The sequence below is a fragment of the Macrotis lagotis genome, chromosome 5 (genome assembly GCF_037893015.1).
Source record: "Macrotis lagotis isolate mMagLag1 chromosome 5, bilby.v1.9.chrom.fasta, whole genome shotgun sequence".
NCBI classification, from domain to species: Eukaryota; Metazoa; Chordata; class Mammalia; order Peramelemorphia; family Peramelidae; genus Macrotis; species Macrotis lagotis.
Genome location: NC_133662.1, coordinates 56263363 through 56284585, shown reverse-complemented (window position 1 = coordinate 56284585; position 21223 = coordinate 56263363). Strand labels below are relative to the sequence as shown.

Sequence of the window (21223 nt, the reverse complement as noted above, 5' to 3'; positions counted from 1 at the left end):
GCTACCATGCTTCCTCATAGTAGGTGTTTGTTAAATGTTTGTTTAATTGACTTGCATCAAATTTAATTGAATCAATATGATTTCTGATGATCTAAGGAAGGAGATGCTACTGTGATGAATTCAATTTTTAATAAAAATGATTTTGAGTTGATTGTTATTTTACTTAAATCTTCATGAAGCTTGAACTTGGAAAAAGGCTTCTTTCATGATAATTACATTTATCTCTTTTTAGGGTAGCAGAGGAGAATTAGGACCTAGTGGTGCTCCAGGATCACCAGGTAAATTGGTAAGTGATGCTTTTTTTTTAAAAAAAATTATTTTTCAGCTGTTTCTATTACTTTCTCTAATTCAGACGATTAGAAAAGAAATGGGTGTATCAAGTATAGAAAAGGAGAGGGAAACAATATAGGAGAAGTCATTGATAAACCACACTTCTTTTTCATTACTTTGTGAATGCCTGGAAAGGAAAGGTAGCAATATTTGAAATAGCACAACTTAAAATGCCATCTAGGCCCCACTTGCAGGGAGGCATGTTAATAGCTGCAGCCTGGGACATGCGTTCTGAAATGGTGGGAAACATCAGGTTCCACATTTGGGTTGTGGCTAACTGGAATTCAGGAGTCTGATGCATGAATGCTCTCTTTTAAAACATCTACACTGCTTATTTACACAGTAAAGAGGGGATACTGCTTTGCAGAAGCCTAAGCTGAAAGAGCCCACTGTTATAGAGGAATATAAACCAAGGGAATTGGTGATCTCAGGAGGAAAAAAAAAAACCATGAAGGACGGGCTGCTTACAGCAGGAAAGTTAGATACCTGGCTTATATTTTCTTCAGGAAATGGCAAAGCCAGTTAGGCCACATATTGGCTGGTGGGACTGTAAGCTTGGAGTATTAGCTATTACATTGACTTTTTGTTTGATGATTTACAACAGGGTCCTCTTGGCAGCCCAGGCCTTCCAGGTTTGCCTGGTCCCCCTGGACTCCCTGGACTGAAAGGCGACAGGGTAAGGATTCAGATGGTAAAGAGGTTACTTTGTCATTGGGCATTTACTGCATTTTATAAGCTAACAAATGGTTATTCAGAGGCTCCATGGACTAAATAGGAGGCTTGTTTCAGGCAAATGAAGAATTTCCCTAGGATATAGTTCAGTCACTTACAAAGCAAAGTCTCTTTACTATGATGTAATATAGTACTGTGGGAAGAAGGAGGGAGATTCATCTTCTGTATCTGTTGCCTGAGGAAGTTGGATTATGTGACCTCTAAATTTAAATTGTGAAAAAACAAAACAAAAATTCTCTCCAGCTGATAACTGTTTATTGTTCAAAGAGAAAAAGAATTATGGGTGGAGAAAGGAAATTCAGTTTGTGATCATCAATTTACTGATCATTGGAAGTGGAAAGGATCTTTGAAATCATGGAACCATAGCCCTATCTTTCTCATTTACAAATCTAGAAACCAAAGCCCAGAAGGGTCAAATGATTTTTCCCCAGCTTACAAAGCTAGTCATTATCAAAGCAGGCACTGAAAACCAGGTATCTTTCTTTATGTTATTTGCATTACGTCATAATGTCTCATTTTCCATTTAAATCAGTTAAGCACACGTTTATTCTGGGGCCAGCATTGAATTGGGTGTGGAGGATACAAAGGAAGAAGGAAAACAATTCTTGCCCTCCAGAAGTTTACATTCAGTTGGAGAGAAGAATATATGTGTATGAGTGTAAAATTATAAGTGTATAAATATTAATATATATGCACACATAAACACATATCACAGGTTTTGTATATATATATATATATATATATATGTTTTCACATGTGCGTAAATATATATACACACACATGCCACAGATGTGAAGTTCATCTCTTGAGAGGGAAGACTAGCAACTGGGGCCAGGGTCTCAGGAAATAGAGATCCCAAGAAAAAGAAGAATTTAGTATTTTTTTATTCCACTGAACCCTAAGTTCGTTTCTGTTTAGTCAATTTTCAACCATGTCCAATTCTTTGTGACTCTTATTTTGGTGGGGTTTTTTTTTTTTGCTTTGTTGTTGTTTTTGGCAAAGATATTGGAGTGGTTTGCCATTTTCTTCAGCTCATTTTACATATGAGAAAATTGAGGCAAACAGGGTTAAGTGACTTGCCCAGGGTCACACAACTAGAAAGTGTCTGAGGTCAGACTTCATCTCAGGAATAGGTGTTTTCACAATTCTAGCCCAGAACTCTATCTACTGACCCATCTACTGCCTAAGTCACTATATGCTTCAGATAGTACTTGGATTTAGAATTTAGAGCAAGAAGGAACCTTAGAGAGGACATCTAGTCTAACACCCTCATTTATTAGATAAAATACTGAAATTTAGAGAGGTCAAGGTTTCTTAAATGGAAATGGCAGAACAGGTATTTACATCTCCATTTTTTGAATGTTATTGATCTCCACTCTAATGCTTTTGCCACTATCCTATGTTACTATCTCAGGATGCCTTGTTCCTAATACCTTCCTTCTTTAGTAAGGATCTCAGATCCTTACCCATCTACTCATCTCTGGACTTTCAGTCTATCATGTCTTAAATCCACTTTCTCTGTAGCTACCATAATAATATTTCTAAGGCACAGGTCTGACCAAAGCAGTCTCCTGTTTAAAAAAAACTTTCCTTGACTCTCCATTGGAAATGAGATAAATTATATAGAATTATAAATTATATAGAATTTTCTTAGACTCTCTACAAGGTGACTCCAACTATCTTCTGGTCTTAGTGCATACAATGCAACCCAAATTTTCTGTTCAGTCTATAAACTTTTATCTTTTTTGAACCTTAACACTCATCTTCTACCTCTTTACATTTTCAAAAACTATTCCTTAATGCTTAGAATGAACTTCCTTATCACTGTTTCTTAGAATCCTTGTCTTTTGTCAAGGTTAGCTTAGAAAGTCACCTTTCAGTCTATCATGTCTTAAGTCCATTTTCTCTATAGCTACCATAACAATGTTCCGAAGGCGTAGGAATGAAAGAAGTCAGAGAAGCTGACTAAACTAGCTCTCTGAACAAAAACTAGTGTGGCTGGCATTTCTTCATTTCTTAAAACTAGATGATCACCAAAACAAGACTTGCTTTGTAACTTTTTGCTAATTTCCAAGATGTGAAAACTCAAACTGAAAATTCAACAATAGACTTTCAAACTGGTTCAGGTTGGCTCCAGAGCGTCACACTCTCCAAATTACATTCTAAAGCATTTGCAATAGTAGTAGGAGTGTAATCTTCTCAAGGGCAGAGAATCTATTCATACGTCTAGCTCTTGCTGTCTTGCATGTAGTATTTATGTGTAATGTTAATGAATTAGTTGGCTGTCCTCTGGCCCCATATAGATGATAGGAAGCTGTTATTCTTTTATCTTTCTCTATTATTGTATACACGGGGACTTGTTTAAATCCTATTTTTTAAGTATTTTTTTTTAAAAAATGATATCACCTCAAGTTCCAAATTCTGAGACAATATCACTATGTCTTTATTATAGGGTTCAGTTGGTGAGCCTGGTCCAAAAGGAGAGCAAGTGAGTCTTATAATTTTTTTCATCGTGATATTTCATTGAACACTCTATGTGGTTATAATTGTATGAATGTGACTTAGATAAAGTGACCTCTTTCCCTAGGTGAAAATTTTTTAAATTTTTTGTCCCTAGCTATACAGTCTACTGTTTATCATGGTTCTTCTTCTGGATCTGCACATGATTTTTCTCTGAAAAGGCACCTCTCTGCCTCTATCCTCCAAATTGGTTTATCTTTGGTCATTTAAGCATCACACTGAGGTCATCACCTAGATAAATTCAATTTTTTCCTCTTGGGTTCCTCATCCATTGGAAAGAACATTCCTTCAAATCTTCCCAATAAACAAGCCAAGGATTCTAATGATTAATCCAGAAGTCCAAATGAAATTCAGACCAAACCTTTTTGAATTCTCCCTGAAGCTGTTAGCTGATTTGAGTTAGCCTCCCTTCCAAATAGACTGTAAGCCCCTGGAGGGCAGACACAAATATTTTTCTTTGACTTGTGCAATGCTCAGCAGAAACACAAGTCCATAGTAGGCATTCAGAAAATAGTCACTTGTTTGGAGAGATGATTGAAACTAAACTATGACAGAAATAATGTGAACTTTTTGCCTTAATTTTAGGGTCGTGCTGGTGAAGAAGGTGAAGCAGGAGGAAAAGGAGAATTAGTAAGGCATTCTTATTTCATTTCTGTTTTAAAGTTATCTCTATCCAAATGTTATAAATATTTTTGACTTGTTTTCCTTAGTTTTTTAAAAATTTTTTGCTTATTTTTGAATTGAAATTTATTCTCTTCAATGACGTCTAAAAATGTGGACTATCTTGTTTATAAACTCACTTCTGTTATATGTGAAAATGTCTAGGTGGAGTAAGGGAAAAATTCTCTAGTTTCTAATTTTTTGTGGATCTACCCTCTCTACTCTATCTTTTGGGGACAAAAAAGTACTTATCTCTAGATGATGCACATTCACAGGAAAAGAAGATTTGCATTCAGATCTATAAGTAATTCTCCAATGTCTTGGTATGCCCAAGAATCATTAATAGTTCCTGCCAATGAGAAAGTATGTTGGAAAGAAGGAATACTATTTCCATCTGAGACAGATAGATATCATGGGAGTTCTCAGGTTTTGAAGTTTGCAAGCAATTAACCCTAGTGGATTGGATAATCTTAGGAAATTATTTGGAGAACTATTTAATCATTTATATGCTATTGAAGCAGGATAAATTAAAGAAATAATCTGGAGAAGTTTTTATTTTGATATCTTTCTTTTTTTAAAGCAAGATGGGTACATTTCTCATAAATTATTTTTAAAAACTTATTTGGAGTGTATAAAACTATCACAACTGGGATTTGATTTTCTACTTGATTTTGGAGATAAGTTTTAATTTAAATGTAATGCCCAATTTAACAAAATGTTTCCTATAGTCAGGTAAATTTGGAAAAAAAAAAGCTTCCCCTTATTTTTCTCTCAGACACAGATATTCATTTCTAGGCAAAAAGAATTAATTCTATTTGTTTTCCAGTGCTGATTAAGTGGTGAGTGACAACTTTAAATGAACATGTCTTTCCTATTAGGTGACATTATCACTGTTGGGACATTTCCATATTCACTTTTTTTGAATTATGAAAGAAAACCATATTAAGTGAGGTAGATTTTTAAAAGCATAACCAAGAGTAATAAAATAAAATAGGCTTTGCAATTTTTATAAGGCACTAGAACTTTTAATGATATTTTTAGATCTTATGACATTATACTTTTATTAATTTGATCATATTTTCTCTAACATTTCAATAATACAATCCAGTTTGGCAAGTTTTAAGCAAATTATCTCAACTGTGAATACATTGTTCTAATATAATTTTGTTTTATTGATTTAGGGAGATATAGGATTGCCAGGCCCAAAGGGATCTGTAAGTATGATGAAGAGTAATATTATAAAAAAAATCAATAAAATTGTATAATCTCTGAATTATTCAACTTTATGAAATCCATCTCTAACCATCAATCCTTCAAGAACTTGCCTCCAAGTAAATGAAGAAACAAATTTACTAATTTATTTAAATAATAGATTGAATCAATAGAAAACTTTTACCATTATGGAAGCACATTTAACTTTGGAAGTTACTCTGTTAAAGGACAGTCTTTGTATTTCTTTAGGAATGACAATCACCTTTAAGTGGCAGTATATTTTCCAATTATCTGCTCAAATTGGTCATTTAAAAAAAATGAAATTGTATTGATTGCAGAGTATTTTATTATAATTTCCTTACTAATTAATAAGATTGAAAAATGTTTCTTTGGTTTTTGTAATTTCCTATGTGTTGGGACATGATAGTCATGATGGAAGAATATGTTAGCTAAAGAAAGCCCATTAAACTTATTTGAGACGGGGGACTTTCATCTTTTTTCCTCGTGCTAAGGTAGTTATTTTTTTTTTTTTTGAATGGTTCAGACCATTGAGAAATGAGGGGAAATTTCTATTTGAAGCTCTGCCTACTCATTGAACACTCAGTAGGTAGCTGACCAAACAATTCTTTTTTTTTTTGTCACTTGTGATACCTACATTATGTGTGTGTATGTATGTGTGTGTGTGTGTGTGTGTGTGTGTGTGTGTGTGTGAAAGAGAGAGACATACATACATACTCCTATTTAAGATTTTTAATGGTCAAAGGGCATTATGATCAGAAACTCTTGAAGTAATAGTAATAATTAACATTTTATGGTACTTTCAACTTTTTGCAAAACCCCATCACCAATATTATTGCATTTTCCCCTTTACAGCACCTCTTTAGTGCTCTATTTTTAAAGATGATAACAGAGGCAGGAAGTGATAAAGTTACTAGCCAAGGTGACACAATTATTATGAGGCAAAATTTAAACTTAGGTCTTTCTGATTCCAGGTCTGGTATGCTATCCACTGGGTCACTTAGTTATACTATGTCAAATACATGATATAGGTCAGGAAAATAGGTAAACAAAATCTTCACGGTGTTTTGGAGTGAAGAAAATCCTTTTTCCATATGTATAAGTGGAAAGAATACTCAGGGTCATATTGACTCTAAGGTCTTAAATTATTGAGTTGGTCTAAATAGCTGTAGATTGGTCAATAGTAAGAAGAAAGAGGATGATTACATTGTTTTTAAATTTAAATTTCTTTAAATGCCATTTATAAGTTACTGATGAGAAACTGTGAACTAGGATTTGCTCCTTATCCTAAATTGGGCCAGGAATTGGTAATGAAACACATCCTGTCCTGTCCTCCCCCCCCCCCCTTCCCTGTAACCCAAGGTAGTCCTTGGCAGAAGTGTGAACTAAAAACTTTGCCACTCTTGTTCCATTTCAACATCCTTGGAACATTCTAATCTAAAGTTTTAGTACTATTGCTCTATCCTTGATCCATGACTGTAGCTTTTTTTTTCCCCCTAAGCCAGCTCTTTCCAGGTAGACTGCCCCAACTCTGTATTTCTTTTGGGCAAAAAGTATGTCTTGTGTCCTGATTCCAATGCATCTTCAGTGCATTTGTCTCCTCTATTGCCAAGTGCCTCAAGAACATCATAGCATATTGCAGTAGGTTACTTCTGGTTTCTTTGCAGCTGTTAACCTTCAATCAACCTGGGTCATTTCAGGTGCTTCTGGGAATTTATTAGCCTTCTGTAGAATTTCCTTAGTTCTTCTTAGTTTCCTTTTGTCTCACATCAAATCCTTTGTACCACAGTTTTCCTAGAGGGGTATTTTTTTGGCAGACAGGCTTAGATGTAGGCCAACCCTTTATAAATAAGGAATGACAAAAATAAACATTTACTGAGTTGTATTTGCATGTAAGGTAGTAAATTATGTTGACTTATGTCCTGTTTTTTCCTCCTTAGTCTAAAATTTCTTTCTTTTTTTTTTTGCTTTCAAGAAATTAGCTCTTTCTTAGATAATGTTAAATTCATGAAACAGAGCCAGGAATATGCTGTTTTTATAAGCATGCTTTTCTTGAACATTAATATTCTTTTGCAGCCTTCTGTTCTTTTATCCTCTAATTCATATTCTGCAAACAGTAGTACATTGTCGCTGCTTCTGCCACAAATACCACCAGAGAAAGCTTGACAAAATATGAATTTAGTCTATTTTTATTAGAAATGATCTTTAGATGTGCATTATGGGGAATGCTTTTAGGAGTGCATTTTTAATATAAATTTCAACTTCCTTTATATATGTGACTTTTGTTTAAGAAAATAAGTGGTTCTTGTGCAGCTGAATTTGTAGTTACAGGATATGGGTTCAAATTCTAGTTCTTCCATTTATCTCCAATATGACCTTGGGAAGTCTCTCACCTTTCCTCATTTGTAAAATAAGGTCTTTTTTCATTTTCAGTCTTCCAATGATTGTTTGTTTTTAACTTCTTCAATACTTAGTTAAAGTATATCATTGTGTTCCCTTATTTTAACCTCTTTTATGTGACAATTGACAGCTAGAAGGTGCAATGTATAACATATGAGACCTGGAGTTAGGAAGACTTATTTTGCTTCTAGTCTCAGACACAAGTTAGGTGACCTTGGGCAAATCACTTAACCTTGTTTGCCTTAGTTTCTTCATATGTAAAATGAGCTGAAGAACGAAATGGAAAGCCACAGTTGTATCTTTGCCTAGAAAACCCCAAATGGTGTCATGAAGAGTTGGATGCAGTTGAACAAAATGCAATAATTAATTTTATTATCTCACTTTTTTCCCATGGATATTGTTGGTTCCCTCATATTCTCCAAAGGATATTATAGGAACTTAATGGTCATTTCTTTCCCTGAAATTATCTTTCTGGTTTTGACTACACATCATTCTGTTGTGACAATCCAGCAGCTGTACTAAATGTCTTTTTTTGTTACCTAAAACAATTAACAATACTTCTTCAGTGTTGAATTTACTGCCAGGAAATTACTTAGACAATTCTCCTGGATTTAGTGCTGTCATAATCTATGTGGTGCTATAATATCTATAATAATAAGGATAATATATGGTAAGGAAATGGGGTACAAAAAGCAAAAAAAGCATCTTATAATATTTCATTTACTTTTTTATATATCTTAATAGTTAAAATGCCATAGCATTTTTAATTGTTTGAGATATACAGACAAGAAATGGCATTCTATCTTTTAACTCCCAACTAGAAGTCCAAGATATTGATGAGTTGTAGATGGATATCATATACTTTATTTAATGATAGAGGGAAGGAAACAAGTATTTATAAAGTTCTTATTGTTCTGGATGCTCTTTTAAGTACTTTACAAATGTTATCATGTTTGATCTGCATAACAACTCTAAGAAGTATAGGGTGGTTATTATCCCTTTTTTACAAAGGAGTAAACTGGGGCAGATCCAAGTTCAGTGACTTGCATTTTAGGGTCATATAGTAATAGGGTCATATTAGTAATAAGTGGCTATGACCAGACTTAGATTTAGTTTTTCCTGAGCCCAAGACTGGTGCTACCTAGAGGACTCTAGTTGATTTGTGTTTTGGTGGAGAGAATTCTGGATCTTGGGGTCAGAGAACCATAAGTCAGTTGTGGTTTTGCCACTTTACTACTTTCCTAGGTGACTTTGAACATTGTTTTTCTCATCTCTAAAGTAAAAGGGTGTTGGACTAGGGGATCTCTAAAATCTCTTTCAGCTCTAAATTTTACCACTTCAATTCCTATGATCCATTAGATTGTGTCTTTCATAACTATATTTTATCTCCTTTTGTATCCTGAACACTTAGCACACTAGCAGATAATAAGTGCTAAGTATAGAATGGCTAAGGGGAAATACAACTTCCCTTCCAAGAAGTGGGGAATAAAAAAAGAATGAACAAATTTAGCATCATCAATATGTATAATTATTTTTGACACAGATAGTATTTGATTTGGAATCTAAGTTTTGCAGTGGACAGAAGACTGGGCTTGGACCCAGGAAGATGGAAATTTAAATTGTGCTCCAGTCATTTATTAGCTGTATATCCTGGGCAAATCACATAGCTTCCCCTAGCTTCAGTTTCTTCATCTGTGATCCTAACAGTATCTATCTCACAGCACACAGAGTTGTTGTGAGGATAACATGTAATATATTTTACAAACCTGAAAGTGAGATTTCAATATTACTATTATTAGGTAGTCTTTGGGAGTTGCCAAGAAATCATCACCCTATGACCAATCCGTTGATGAGAAACTTTGAACTTAGAACTCTAATATGAGAGAAAGAGAATTGGATTTAGAATCAGAGGACCTGAATTTAAATCCTGCCCTTCTCTTATGAGCTGCATAGGACAAGACACTTCCCTTGTCTATGCCTTGACTGTATGATATAGAGCCCACATACAGTGCCATAGCTGGAGTCTTTCCAGTTTAATAGGACCTGCCAGGCCTTGTACTTTGCTGGAACAGACTCTGAGAACTCACAGTCATTTCTCTGCTGTGATGAGACATTGGAGTAGAACTTCAAAATTCTTACATTAGTAATAGAAAGGAAAGTCAATAACTTCAATAACAGTATTTAACTTGAAACAATTAAGGACCTTGATTAACACAATGACAAATCATGATTTTAGAGGCTGCCCATCTCCAGACAAAGAGGTGATGGACTAACCTTCGGAATGAGAAAAATTTTTGGACACAGTCAACTTTGAGATTTGTTTTGATTAACTATGCATGTTTGCTAAAGAATTTTGTTTTTCCTCTTTTTTTTTTCTTTAAATGGTGGAGACAAAAAAAGGACAAATACTTGATAGTTGAATGAAAATAAAATTAATCAAAACTTCTTTTTAAAAAGTGGATTTAGGATTACATTGCCTCACTTACTCTTAGGTGGGTAGCCCTGGAGAACCTGGTTTAAGAGGACCTGAAGGATCACGTGGGTTGCCTGGAGTAGAAGGATCCAGAGGGCCCCCTGGACCACGAGGCATGCAAGGTGAAAGAGGAGCAACAGGTCTTCCTGGCATCGAGGGTCCAGCGGTAAGTGTTGGGCATTTCCTATGATTCTGTTCTGTAGTCCTCATGAGAAAAAATAAATTAGCAATTTGTATGGAAGGACACTGAGTCAAGCTTTGAAAATTCTTATGCTACAAGTCTACTAGGTAGATTTCCCAAAAGTAGCAAGTCCCTATAGCAATTTTTCCTCTATGTCTGTTTCCTTCCCCTTTAATCCTAGCTTTTCTCACCCTTCAGAGAAAGGATAAAAATTACAAGTGACCCCATCAGACAGCAGATAAGTGCTTGATATTCTCCTGGGGTAACATGTTCCTTGATGGAAAGTATTCCATGATTGGGAAGTTCAGAATCAAATGACTTTAAACCCCTGAGATGTACAGGAATTTGTCCATTTTATGAAAAAAAGGTTTATTATTGCCAGAAGGGCTATTTGTGGCAGCTATAATATAGATAGTCATTCTGAATGCCTGAGCTCTTATCCCTCTGACAGTGTTTGTCAGCTCATAATTTAACAGTGCCTTCTTTATAGCTCTGTCTATAAACTGCCTTTTCTCTTTCCTGTCCCAGGGTAGAGCACCAACGGATCAGCATATTAAGCAGGTCTGCATAAGAGTTATGCAAGGTAAATACATTACAATGGTTTGACTATTTTGTGCTTTAAGGAAGGTGGAATTCGGATAACAATGTCAAACTTATTTTATTGAATATGTCACCATCAATAATATCTTATAAACTCACAGAAATATAATTTAGCTTTCTGGATGTCTTGCATTTAAAAATCTGCTGGTGCCCTGGGAATATATTGAGAAAGCAATTTTGCTATTTAAATTTTTTTCCTTTTTTTCCTGCCTCTTTGTTAAGAGGATAATTTGCAAAAAAGATAGCATTTTTCTGCTTCCTATTGTCAGCTAACTGAATTTTTAGAATATTGTGAAAGAGAGGTATCTCTATCTCTTCTTTTCTTTTTTTAACTTCTACAACTTGGTTCAATTTAATCCAACAAATAAAGGCCAAAGATAGCCAAAGAAAGAAAGGAGAGTGTAGCCAATCTAGGACCTACAGCAGCTTATCATCTAGTATTTCAGTGTGATACACCTGAAAAAGACTGTAAATGGCTTTCCCCCAAACCAGGGGATCGTTTGCAAATAGAAATGGAATACCAATCTGCTAATGGGGATATTAAAATGCCAACAGATCTTATTTTTCACTCAGGGTTAAATAATGTTCCTATCTTCTTAGGTAATCTCTAAGTATTAATTTCTGAAAATGTTGATAGTGATTAATTTCTGAAAATGACATTTGCTAAATCTTAAAATTGAGCCAAATTCAAAGTGTGCCTACCTTTAATCATGGTGTCTGTCTAAATTGGTTCTAAACCCATAAAGGAAATGGTAGCCTAAGAAATGGTCCATAGCTGAGATATGGAGGTCTTATTCCTTATAGTCTAGTCAGCAAGCAACTCTTCTATGATAGAAAAACCTTCTCTGGAATACATGATTTTGTAAATACCCTTGCTTGTTTTCCTGTCATCTTTAGTAATTCAACTTTTACAAATATGGAAATTCCTAGAATTAAAATCCATTCAGGCAATACTAATTAAACACATACATGTACATGTGTGAAACACACAACTGGACACTGGAAATTCAGAGATTAAAAAAAGGCAAACTATCTAGAACCAAAGATGCAATAAAATATGCTGCTTGTGCGTATTTCTTTGTAAAATCTTGTTTAGATACTTTGATGTTATAATTTGGCTGAGAAGTGACATTTTATTGAATTCTTTAAAAAAATCATGTCGAACATGAACGCGATTTAACCCTCCTTTCCCTAAAATATGTATAAAATAGTATGAGCCAAATTCAAGATTTCACTAATTACTCAGCTTTTTTCAAATCTTATTTTCTTTAAGCCATATCAACAGTTATAAAAAAAGTTATTCAATTCTAAAATCATGTTCTTTTTCACTTTTCTAAAAGCAGATTTCCTTTTGTCATTAACAGCAATTCTCTTCCTGAGTCTTTAATTTTGTTAATGGGATAATTTCCTTGTTTGGCATTGTTCTTCATGATCTTGTTGAAGATTCATAGTGTATTTAATGGCTTCTGAAAAAAAAGTACAAAAGGGTATTAATTTTTAAGGTGGAATTTGACAGCCTCAATGAAGCAGGTTATTTTTAATTTCCTTGTCTATTTCAAGCATGAAAAGACTTTGGGGAGAATATTTTCAAGAAAACTTAAAATTACAGGCTATTTCTAAAGACTTCCTGACTCCCAGAATATTCTTAGATGTCAAGAGAATCAGGCATGACTGAAACATTGAGGTAAATCTGGGGTGGATTTTAAATATTAATTTGTGGGCAGGGTTTTTGTTTTGAAAAACTTTCTGGCACTCATCTGGGCCCCTGCACCTATCCAGGATCATTGGCCACATACTCATACTTGGTCACTTATTTAAGTCATTTTTAAACTTCTGGAGGATTCCGGTTGTGTTTTGAATCTTTTTGTTTTGTTTTGTTTTTAGGTTTTTTTGCAAGGCATTGGGGTTAAGTGGCTTGCCCAAGGCCACACAGCTAGGTAATTATTAAGTGTCTGAGGCTGGACTTGAACTCAGGTACTCCTGACTCCAGGGCTGGTGCTCTATCCACTGCGCCACCTAGCTGCCCCATGTTTTGAGTCTTATAGAACATCTTTTTGTTAAAAAAAAAATCTGATATTTGTCCTGTGTGCTCTCTCTACTAGAAAAATGAGTTTTCTAATAGAAAGATAATAAAGAAGTTATGATTTGATTTATTTCTCACTGTTGGTTAAGAAGATTTTTTGTTAGTTCTTTGAGAGGAAGGATTGTTTTATTGTTTTTAACTTCTATTTTCAGCACTTAGCCTAAAGAAGGTGTGTAAAAAAATGCTGATTGATATAAAGATAGACTAAGAAATTCATATTTGCTTTAATTTGAGTCACATTTGCATTGAAAACTCTTCTTTTCTTTATAATAGAGAATTTAGCCCTAATGGCTGCTAGTCTGAAGAGACCTGACTCAGGTGCTTCTGGACTGCCTGGAAGACCTGGACCACCAGGTCCACCTGGGCCCCCAGGAGAGAATGGTTTTCCAGGTCAGGTGGGACCTCGTGGTCTCCCAGGTCTTAAAGGTCCTCCTGGGGAGCTTGGTTTGAGAGGCCCTAAAGGTGAGTAATCTAGTATTGTTTATAGAAACAATAAATGATAAGTGTTATACTTATTCATGTAAGAAAAGAAGGTACTTGTTCCCTCTTACACCCATATCTACAATATCTACCCATATTCACATATCCCTTCACAATTTGAGAAAGGATAGTTAAGTTTATCTGGAAAGATGAGGGAAGACTTCACAGAACCATGTCTTAAAAGAATAGAAGAATCATAACAAGTAACCATATTTACAATATGGGGGATAATTTGGGCAAATAGGCTGGGGAATGGACTTATAAACTGTTAGGAAATCATTTCAAATTTAATACAGAGAGTATAAAAGGGACTAGTGTGATATGAAGTGAGAAAGTTAGATAGGAGCCAGTTTGTGGAGCTGAGGAGTTAAAATAGAAACCAAGAAGTTTGTATTTTTACAGACAATAATAGGGTTATTTAAATGAGATGTGCATTAAGATGATTTATGCAAGGAGAGATTGGAGAATTGATAGACTAGAGGCAATGACACCCATTGCAGTAGTTCAGGTAAGAGGTGATATAGGCCTGATATCAGGTGGTGATAGCATGAACAGAAAGAAGGTTGTGAAAGAGATTGGAATAAGACATGGTAATTAGATATCAGAAGTGAAAAAGAGGGACATTTTCAACAATGAAAACAACATTATAATGGAAATACTCAGGAGAAGGGATAGGTTTCTTTTGGTGGTAGGGAAGGAAAGATGACAATATAAAAGGTTAATAATTGAGTTTACCTCCCCTAAGAAACTTCCTAGTAATGATTTAAAAGGTACCAGAGGAAGAACTGATGAATGAAACCAAAGAGAATCACCATAAAACTCCTTTATACAGTTTTGTATAAGAATATGGCCAGAAGTCTTAGGATAGTTTGATCAGGTCTATACCCAGAAAACGGGATTTTTGCTCTGGCCTGTAGGACCTGTAACAGGGAATAAAGTCATTCCCTGTTAGGGCACTGCCCAGGAATATGGAGAGAGAGTTGAGGATGTCAAGGAGTTCCTCAAATATCTTAAAATCAGTGGAATCTTCCATATTTAGTTAGAACCTATGTGAGGTTATCAGAAGAGGGAGGCAAAAACCATGGTCAGAGGCAGAGAGTGGGGCTTGGGGCATAAATCCTGGTTCAAGGTTTCAGAAGAGGCTAGAGATGGAGACCAGGAACCAGTTACCCTTTTAGAACTGTGACATGGGATCCAGATTATAAAAGAGGAAGAACCAGGTATTGTTTGTCTACCCCATCTAAGACTTGTGTGTATGTGTGTGGGGCTGGGATGGATGGGAGGGGTACATTATGGTCTGGGACAAAGTCTCAATCTAGAAACTGAGGCTGGTGATATAAGTAAAAAGAAGAAAGCACTTTATGCTTTGAAGTTGTAAAGTCTAAGAGGTAAAAGAAGAGAATAATTAATAGGCAATAATAGAGGTTCAGATAAAATGGCTTGCACATATAGACTCTGAGGATGGTTGGAAGACATGAAATAAAAAGAAAATGAAATTAGAACTAGAGGAATTGGAAGAAGGATCAATTACTTTAGCTTGGGGCATGTCGGATTTGATGTGGTGTTAGGTCATCAGGTTACTCCCAATCCCACATCTATAAGAGACAAAGTGGGGTATAGAGGACAGTGTGCCTGTTTCAGAATAAGAAAGGTCTAAGTTCTTACATACACTGGTTTTGTGATCCTGATCAAGTCACTTAACCTTTTGGTGCCCCAGGCAGGCATTGTATGGTAGAGAGCATGTATCAGTGAAGAGAATTTCCTTTCCTAGAAGACCTAGAGTTCTCTACAAGGGAAAATGCAAAAATAGAATCCCTATTAGCCAGTTCCTACACATATGCACACACACACACACAGACACACACATGCACACACAATGATGTATGTATATATGCATTGCATATATCTATATTCTAGCTGCTCCATTCTATTGACACAGTGAATAGACTGTTGAGCCTAGACTTATGAAGACTCATCTTCCCAGGTTCAAATCTAGCCTCTGTCACTTACTAGTTATGTGACATTTAGCAAATCATTTAACCTTGTTTGCTTTAGTTTCCTCCTCAGTAAAATGTGCTAGAGAAGGATACTCCAGTATCTTTGTCAAGAAAATCCCAAACGGGGTCATGAAGAATCGTATATGATTGGAATGAATGAACAACAACAAATATATATATATATCCAGATATATATATGTGTGTGTGTGTGTGTGTGTGTGTGTGTGTGTGTGTGTATGTTTTTATACACACACATACAAATATTCACATGCAGCTAGATGGCACAGTGGATAGAGTTCCAGTCCTAGAGTCAGGAACACTTCTCTTCCTGAGTATCTACCTACTAGCTGTGTGAACCTGGACAAGTCACTTTAATCTATTTGCCTCACTTTCCTATTCTGTAAAATGAACTGAAGATGGAAATGGCAAATGAAAAGGCAAAGAAAATCCCAAATGAGGTCATGAAGAGTCAGATATGACTGAAAACAACTAAACAATAATAACAAAGATATCTATATCTAAATACATACACACACACACACACACACAAACACACACAAATACATGCACACTCCTATCCTTGACTCTTACCTTCTATATTCATTGTCTCCCCCAGCAAACTAAGGGCTCTCTCTGATAACATCAGATACCTCCTCTATAGTGATCGATATGTATTATCTGCATAGAGATGGTTATTTGATGCCATGGGAGTGAGTGAATAATTTGTTGAGGTAAAGTATATAGAAAGATAAAGGAAGAGGGCTAAGGAGTGTCAGAGGACCCAAATGAAGGAGAGAATGAGATAACAAAGGAGACAGAATTCAGGTGGTGAAGAGCTAGGAACTGACAAGTCTTTTCCATGATTTGGGAGTAAGAAGGTTTAGTAATTGAGCTTGAGATATCATATTAGAGATCCTAGCATTATTCAGTCATTCATTGCTTAAACATTAGATGACTACCATGTACTCCTCCCCCTCTCCCCAGAAAATTTATATTGAATGAACTCTTTATTGACTCTTTGATAGATAAGGAATTATTTGGCCCACCTAGTTCATGGATGAATTGTGGTCCATCATATTAACATTTCCTTTATCTAATGGAGTTTTCTCTCTTCCATTTTTTAAAGTCAGTTTAAAGTCACTTATATTGCATGGAGGCATGGCATAATGAATAAGACATACTGCTGGAAATCAGGAGACCTGGGTTCAGATCTTGCCTCAGATACTTTATCAGTTGTATGAACCTGAGCAAATTACTTAAACCTTTGTGTCTCAGTTTCTTCATCTATAAAAAGACAGAGCTAAACTTGATATCATCTAAGCTTCTTATTACTTTTAAATTTATCATCCTATGATCCATTATATTATAGAAAATAGAATAGCAAAATATATTAGGCATTCATAAGGTTAAACCTGTAGGTCACTTGCTATTTGGTGCATATCTATATATATATCTATATATATCTATATCTATATATATATATATATATGTCTATATCTATACATACACACACACATATATGTGTAACTACTTGTATTTGTACTAGATTGGTGTGTAAATGTGCTGACTGGTTTATAGAGAAAAATAAAACCTTGAGTTGCTCTTCCACCCAAGGGACAACCCTGAGTGAAGGTTGCATTCTTAGGAACACCTGAAAGATATATCATCACAAACTAGGAAAATAATTTCTTTAATGTGTTGCTCCAATTAGCAGTAAATATTATGGTGTAAATCGTCAAAGAGCAAGCAAGCTGTTTCTGTGGATGTAAGAGTGAATTACTGGTGCAGTCGGCTAACCAGGTTCTCAAGTTGGAGTAATTTAGTTAATTACATGTGTGATTTTTTTGCAGGTGCAAAACTGCTCATCAAAACAAGGGAGTTTAATTGGGACTCCTTTGTAGATCTGGTAAATTGCCAAGATTTCTGAGTTTTCAGAGGTTGGTCACAAAGCACATTGAGGAAACGGATTCATCCTGAAGATGCTAAAGCATTTTCTCCAAGAGGGATAAGCTTAATTTGGATACTCAATCTTAGATACTGGGCTGAGCAGCCAGGTCCCCTATTCACTTGGCAAACCATTTCCTGTGTTCTCCATTTCCCAGTGATAGATTATTTCCTCAGTTTGATCTGCTGGACCACACCACATTGTGGAGAGCCTCTGGGTGCCCTTTAGAACACTAATAATTTCTCAGTTGATCTCTGAAAGGGACAGAACATATTTCAGGTTTCTACTTTCTATAGAAAGCCGCAGATAGGCAAAGGCCCATTTTGTTTGGACAAAAGGAAATGGAAGTATTTGGAGGCAGGGCTTTAACTGGGTCAGTCACTGATTGTCTTTCCTTAAGTCCCATCCTCATTCATTTAATGTATGTGTCCCTGAGAGAGGTTTGTTCTACAGCTGAGGTGATGGAATTGTTCAGGATGCAGGGGCTGTGAGTTGCCTGCTTCCAAAGTAGCTCCTTTCTCTGCAGTCCTGACATGTGGCTTCAACAGGTAAGATGAGAGTAGGCCAGGAACCCCAATTAATATAGAAAAAGGTTTCCATCTATATAGAGATATTAGCAAATGCCACCAAAACCCAATTCAAATGTCAAATGATGAAATAGCTGCTTTCCTTCCAAATGATCTACTGATTTGTGATATGAATTCTAAGCAACCAAAGATACTTGGCATCTTCGAAAAAGGCTTTGATCCATTAAGGATATTCTTATTCCAGAAATTTACATTTTTCTTAGTGACTTCCCTGAATATGGGTAATGCCATTTCTTTCCCAAAACCTGTTCTGTTTTCCTTTGAAAAATGGGTGATTGGATTAAGGGATGGAGGTCAAGTTTCTCTTTCAAGATAACCCTTCCCATTTGTGAATTACTTTAAATTCCTACTTAATGGTCTATAAACATAACAAGGCTTTGTTTTTAGCATAAATCCTCCTATGTTCTAAAATCCTTAAAGTTTATATCCCAAATATATCTTAAGGTCTGTTCTTATACTAAGAGTTTAGGCTTTTAGCCCAAGGCACTCCAAATGAGAGGGGATATAGATTTTAGCATTACTGACATTTTCTGGATTTTCACAGCCAAATTCAGAAAGAATGATGACTTGGAGGGAAGAGACTTCATGAATATTTAACTTGTGGTTTATTCTCACTTTGTCACTTTATTTAGAACCCCTTTTCAAAAGACTCCTTGTAGGAATTCTGTTTTTTCCTCCCAAGGACTAAAAGACTTTGTGCAGTGTACTGTAATCTATTCAAGCCATGTCTTAACATCTCAAAAAAAAAAAAGGAAAATAAATGAAATCCAAGAAAGAAAAACCCAGAAATACCCCCTCCCTTAATTTTTACTTTTCTTTTCTGGGAGATGGTAGTTTCTGCTTTAGAAGTCAGTACAAATTAGCATCAAAGCCCTTTAGCCTAAGAATGCTTGTAAATTACTTTGTTTTTTATTGACATTATATATATATATATATATATATATATATATATATACATAGATATACATATATATATGTATATGGTATTTTAAAGGTATCTTAGAACCAAAATACATACCCTTTGCACTTACATTCTATTCTATCTATATGCTATACATCTTTACCATCTTTTAGGAGAACTTTTAATATAATTGGTCTTGAGAAATTATATCTGTAACTCACTGTTTCTCAATCATTTATTTAATAAACATATATTAAATGCCTACTCCATCTCCACCTCCATTGAATTAATATTAAATGAACATTTTGGTTCCCTATAATAGATGAGGAATTGTTTTGTCCCACCCATTTCATGGGTGTGATAGGACCCATCACATTAATATTTCCTTTGCTTTGCCTATTGGGAACTAGGAACATAAGGCACATAAAAGCAGGTTTCAAACTCTTGGAGGTATTTTTTGTATCATTTCTGTTGATTCTATATTAGTCTTTTTCTTTTAGCATATTTGCTTTTGAAGTAAGCACAGTATTCAATTAGTCTTATTAATTAGTATTAGTATTATTTTAAAATTTTCATTATCTATATTGACTTTAAGATCTTTTAGGCATGATTTTCATTTTAGACATCTTGGTATGAGTCAAAAGGAAGTGTCAATATGTAGATTCATATTTGGAAAAAACATGTCATATCATAACTGTGAAGAATGCTAGCTTCAGTGTTAATCTCTTCATAGAGAACAGGAGTGTCAATTATAACTTGCAAAGATGGAAAAGAATAGAAAATCTAGATTGATGAGAACTTTTTAAAGTTTTAAAGAATGTTCCCAGATAGCTGTTTTTCTACTTGGGATGGGTATATCTTTATGTCCCTTACTCAGAGTAAATTTCACCTTGGACCTGTCACAAGAAACATTCTTAGATGGAACAGACACTAGAAAGGCATATCCTTGACTTTTGTCTTGAATGATATCTTACCTCTCACATATATAACTAGTTAATACTTTTTGTTGATTTTTGTCTACTCTTGCATCTATCTTCTCTTTATTTCTATTGCTGCCCACCTTATTATCACTTGTTTGAACCAGTATAGTATTTTCCTAATTAACCTTTTCTCAGGGCAGCTAGGTGGCACAGGGGATAGAATGCTGGACTCAGGGAGACCTGAGTTCAAGTTTGTCCTCAGATACTTACTAGCTGTGTGACCCTGAGCAAGTCACTTAAATCTGTTTATCTCAGTTTCCTCATGGGTGAAATAAACTGGAGAAGGAAATGGTGAACCACTCCAGTATCTTTGCCAAAAAAGCTCCCATAATGGCTATTTGAAATGAACAACCAAACAAACAAAACCCTCTCTTTTCTCTGTAGAGCTGAGATGCCTCCAATCAAAAATCTGAAGTAGCTACCTATTATTTATCAGTTAAAATTTTAAGACCTTTGCCTCATATCCTCAATTCAGTATCAACCTACCTGCTTAGTTTGACTTATATTACTGCTCTCCTTGTATTCTATGATTTAACCAAACTGAACTTATCTCTGTCCTTTGAACATAATGACTTTGACCCATGTTCCCATATCTGGAATGTTCTGTCTCTCTCTCTCTCTCTCTCTCTCTCTCTCTCTCTCTCTCTCACATACTATGTTTCTCGGTCTCTGTCATATCTTTTTGTTGTTGTTGTTGTTGTTTGTTTGTTTTTGCAAGGCAATAAGGTTAAGTGACTTGCCCAAGGTCACACAGCTAAGGTAATTATTGCCTGAAGTCATATTTGAACTCAGGGACAGTGCTCTATCCATATGTCATTATATTTTTTCTACTTCTCCATCTTTCTTTCTCACTTGATGTACCTTTCCCTGTCACCATGTCCCTCTGCCTGTTTATTATTCTCTTTCTCTTCATTGGATGAATTCCTATCCATCCATCTTCTAAAATCCATTTCAGATACTCCCTCCCTCATGAAGTTTTCCTGGTCTGCTCCACTCTTTTTTTTCTTTTATAATATTACAATAATCTTGTTATGAGAATAACCCCCCCCCCAAAAAAAAGATGAGAAACCTCAAGAATAGTGAGAGAGAAAAAATATATATACTTTGGTCTATGTTCAGATTCC

The 21223-nt window shown here is 35.2% G+C and overlaps 1 protein-coding gene across 3 annotated transcripts in view; it reads left to right on the top strand.

The window, feature by feature from the left end:
* The window catches only part of COL9A1 (collagen type IX alpha 1 chain), a 122121-nt gene that overhangs the window by 87682 nt on the left and 13216 nt on the right, over positions 1 to 21223 (top strand). For all 3 annotated transcript variants that reach the window (XM_074190189.1, XM_074190190.1, XM_074190191.1), the window contains 8 exons: positions 233 to 286; positions 935 to 1006; positions 3515 to 3550; positions 4168 to 4212; positions 5424 to 5456; positions 10365 to 10511; positions 11055 to 11109; positions 13483 to 13671. In XM_074190189.1, coding sequence (XP_074046290.1) covers positions 233 to 286; positions 935 to 1006; positions 3515 to 3550; positions 4168 to 4212; positions 5424 to 5456; positions 10365 to 10511; positions 11055 to 11109; positions 13483 to 13671 — 631 coding nt within the window. The remainder of the gene's footprint in view (positions 1 to 232; positions 287 to 934; positions 1007 to 3514; positions 3551 to 4167; positions 4213 to 5423; positions 5457 to 10364; positions 10512 to 11054; positions 11110 to 13482; positions 13672 to 21223) is intronic.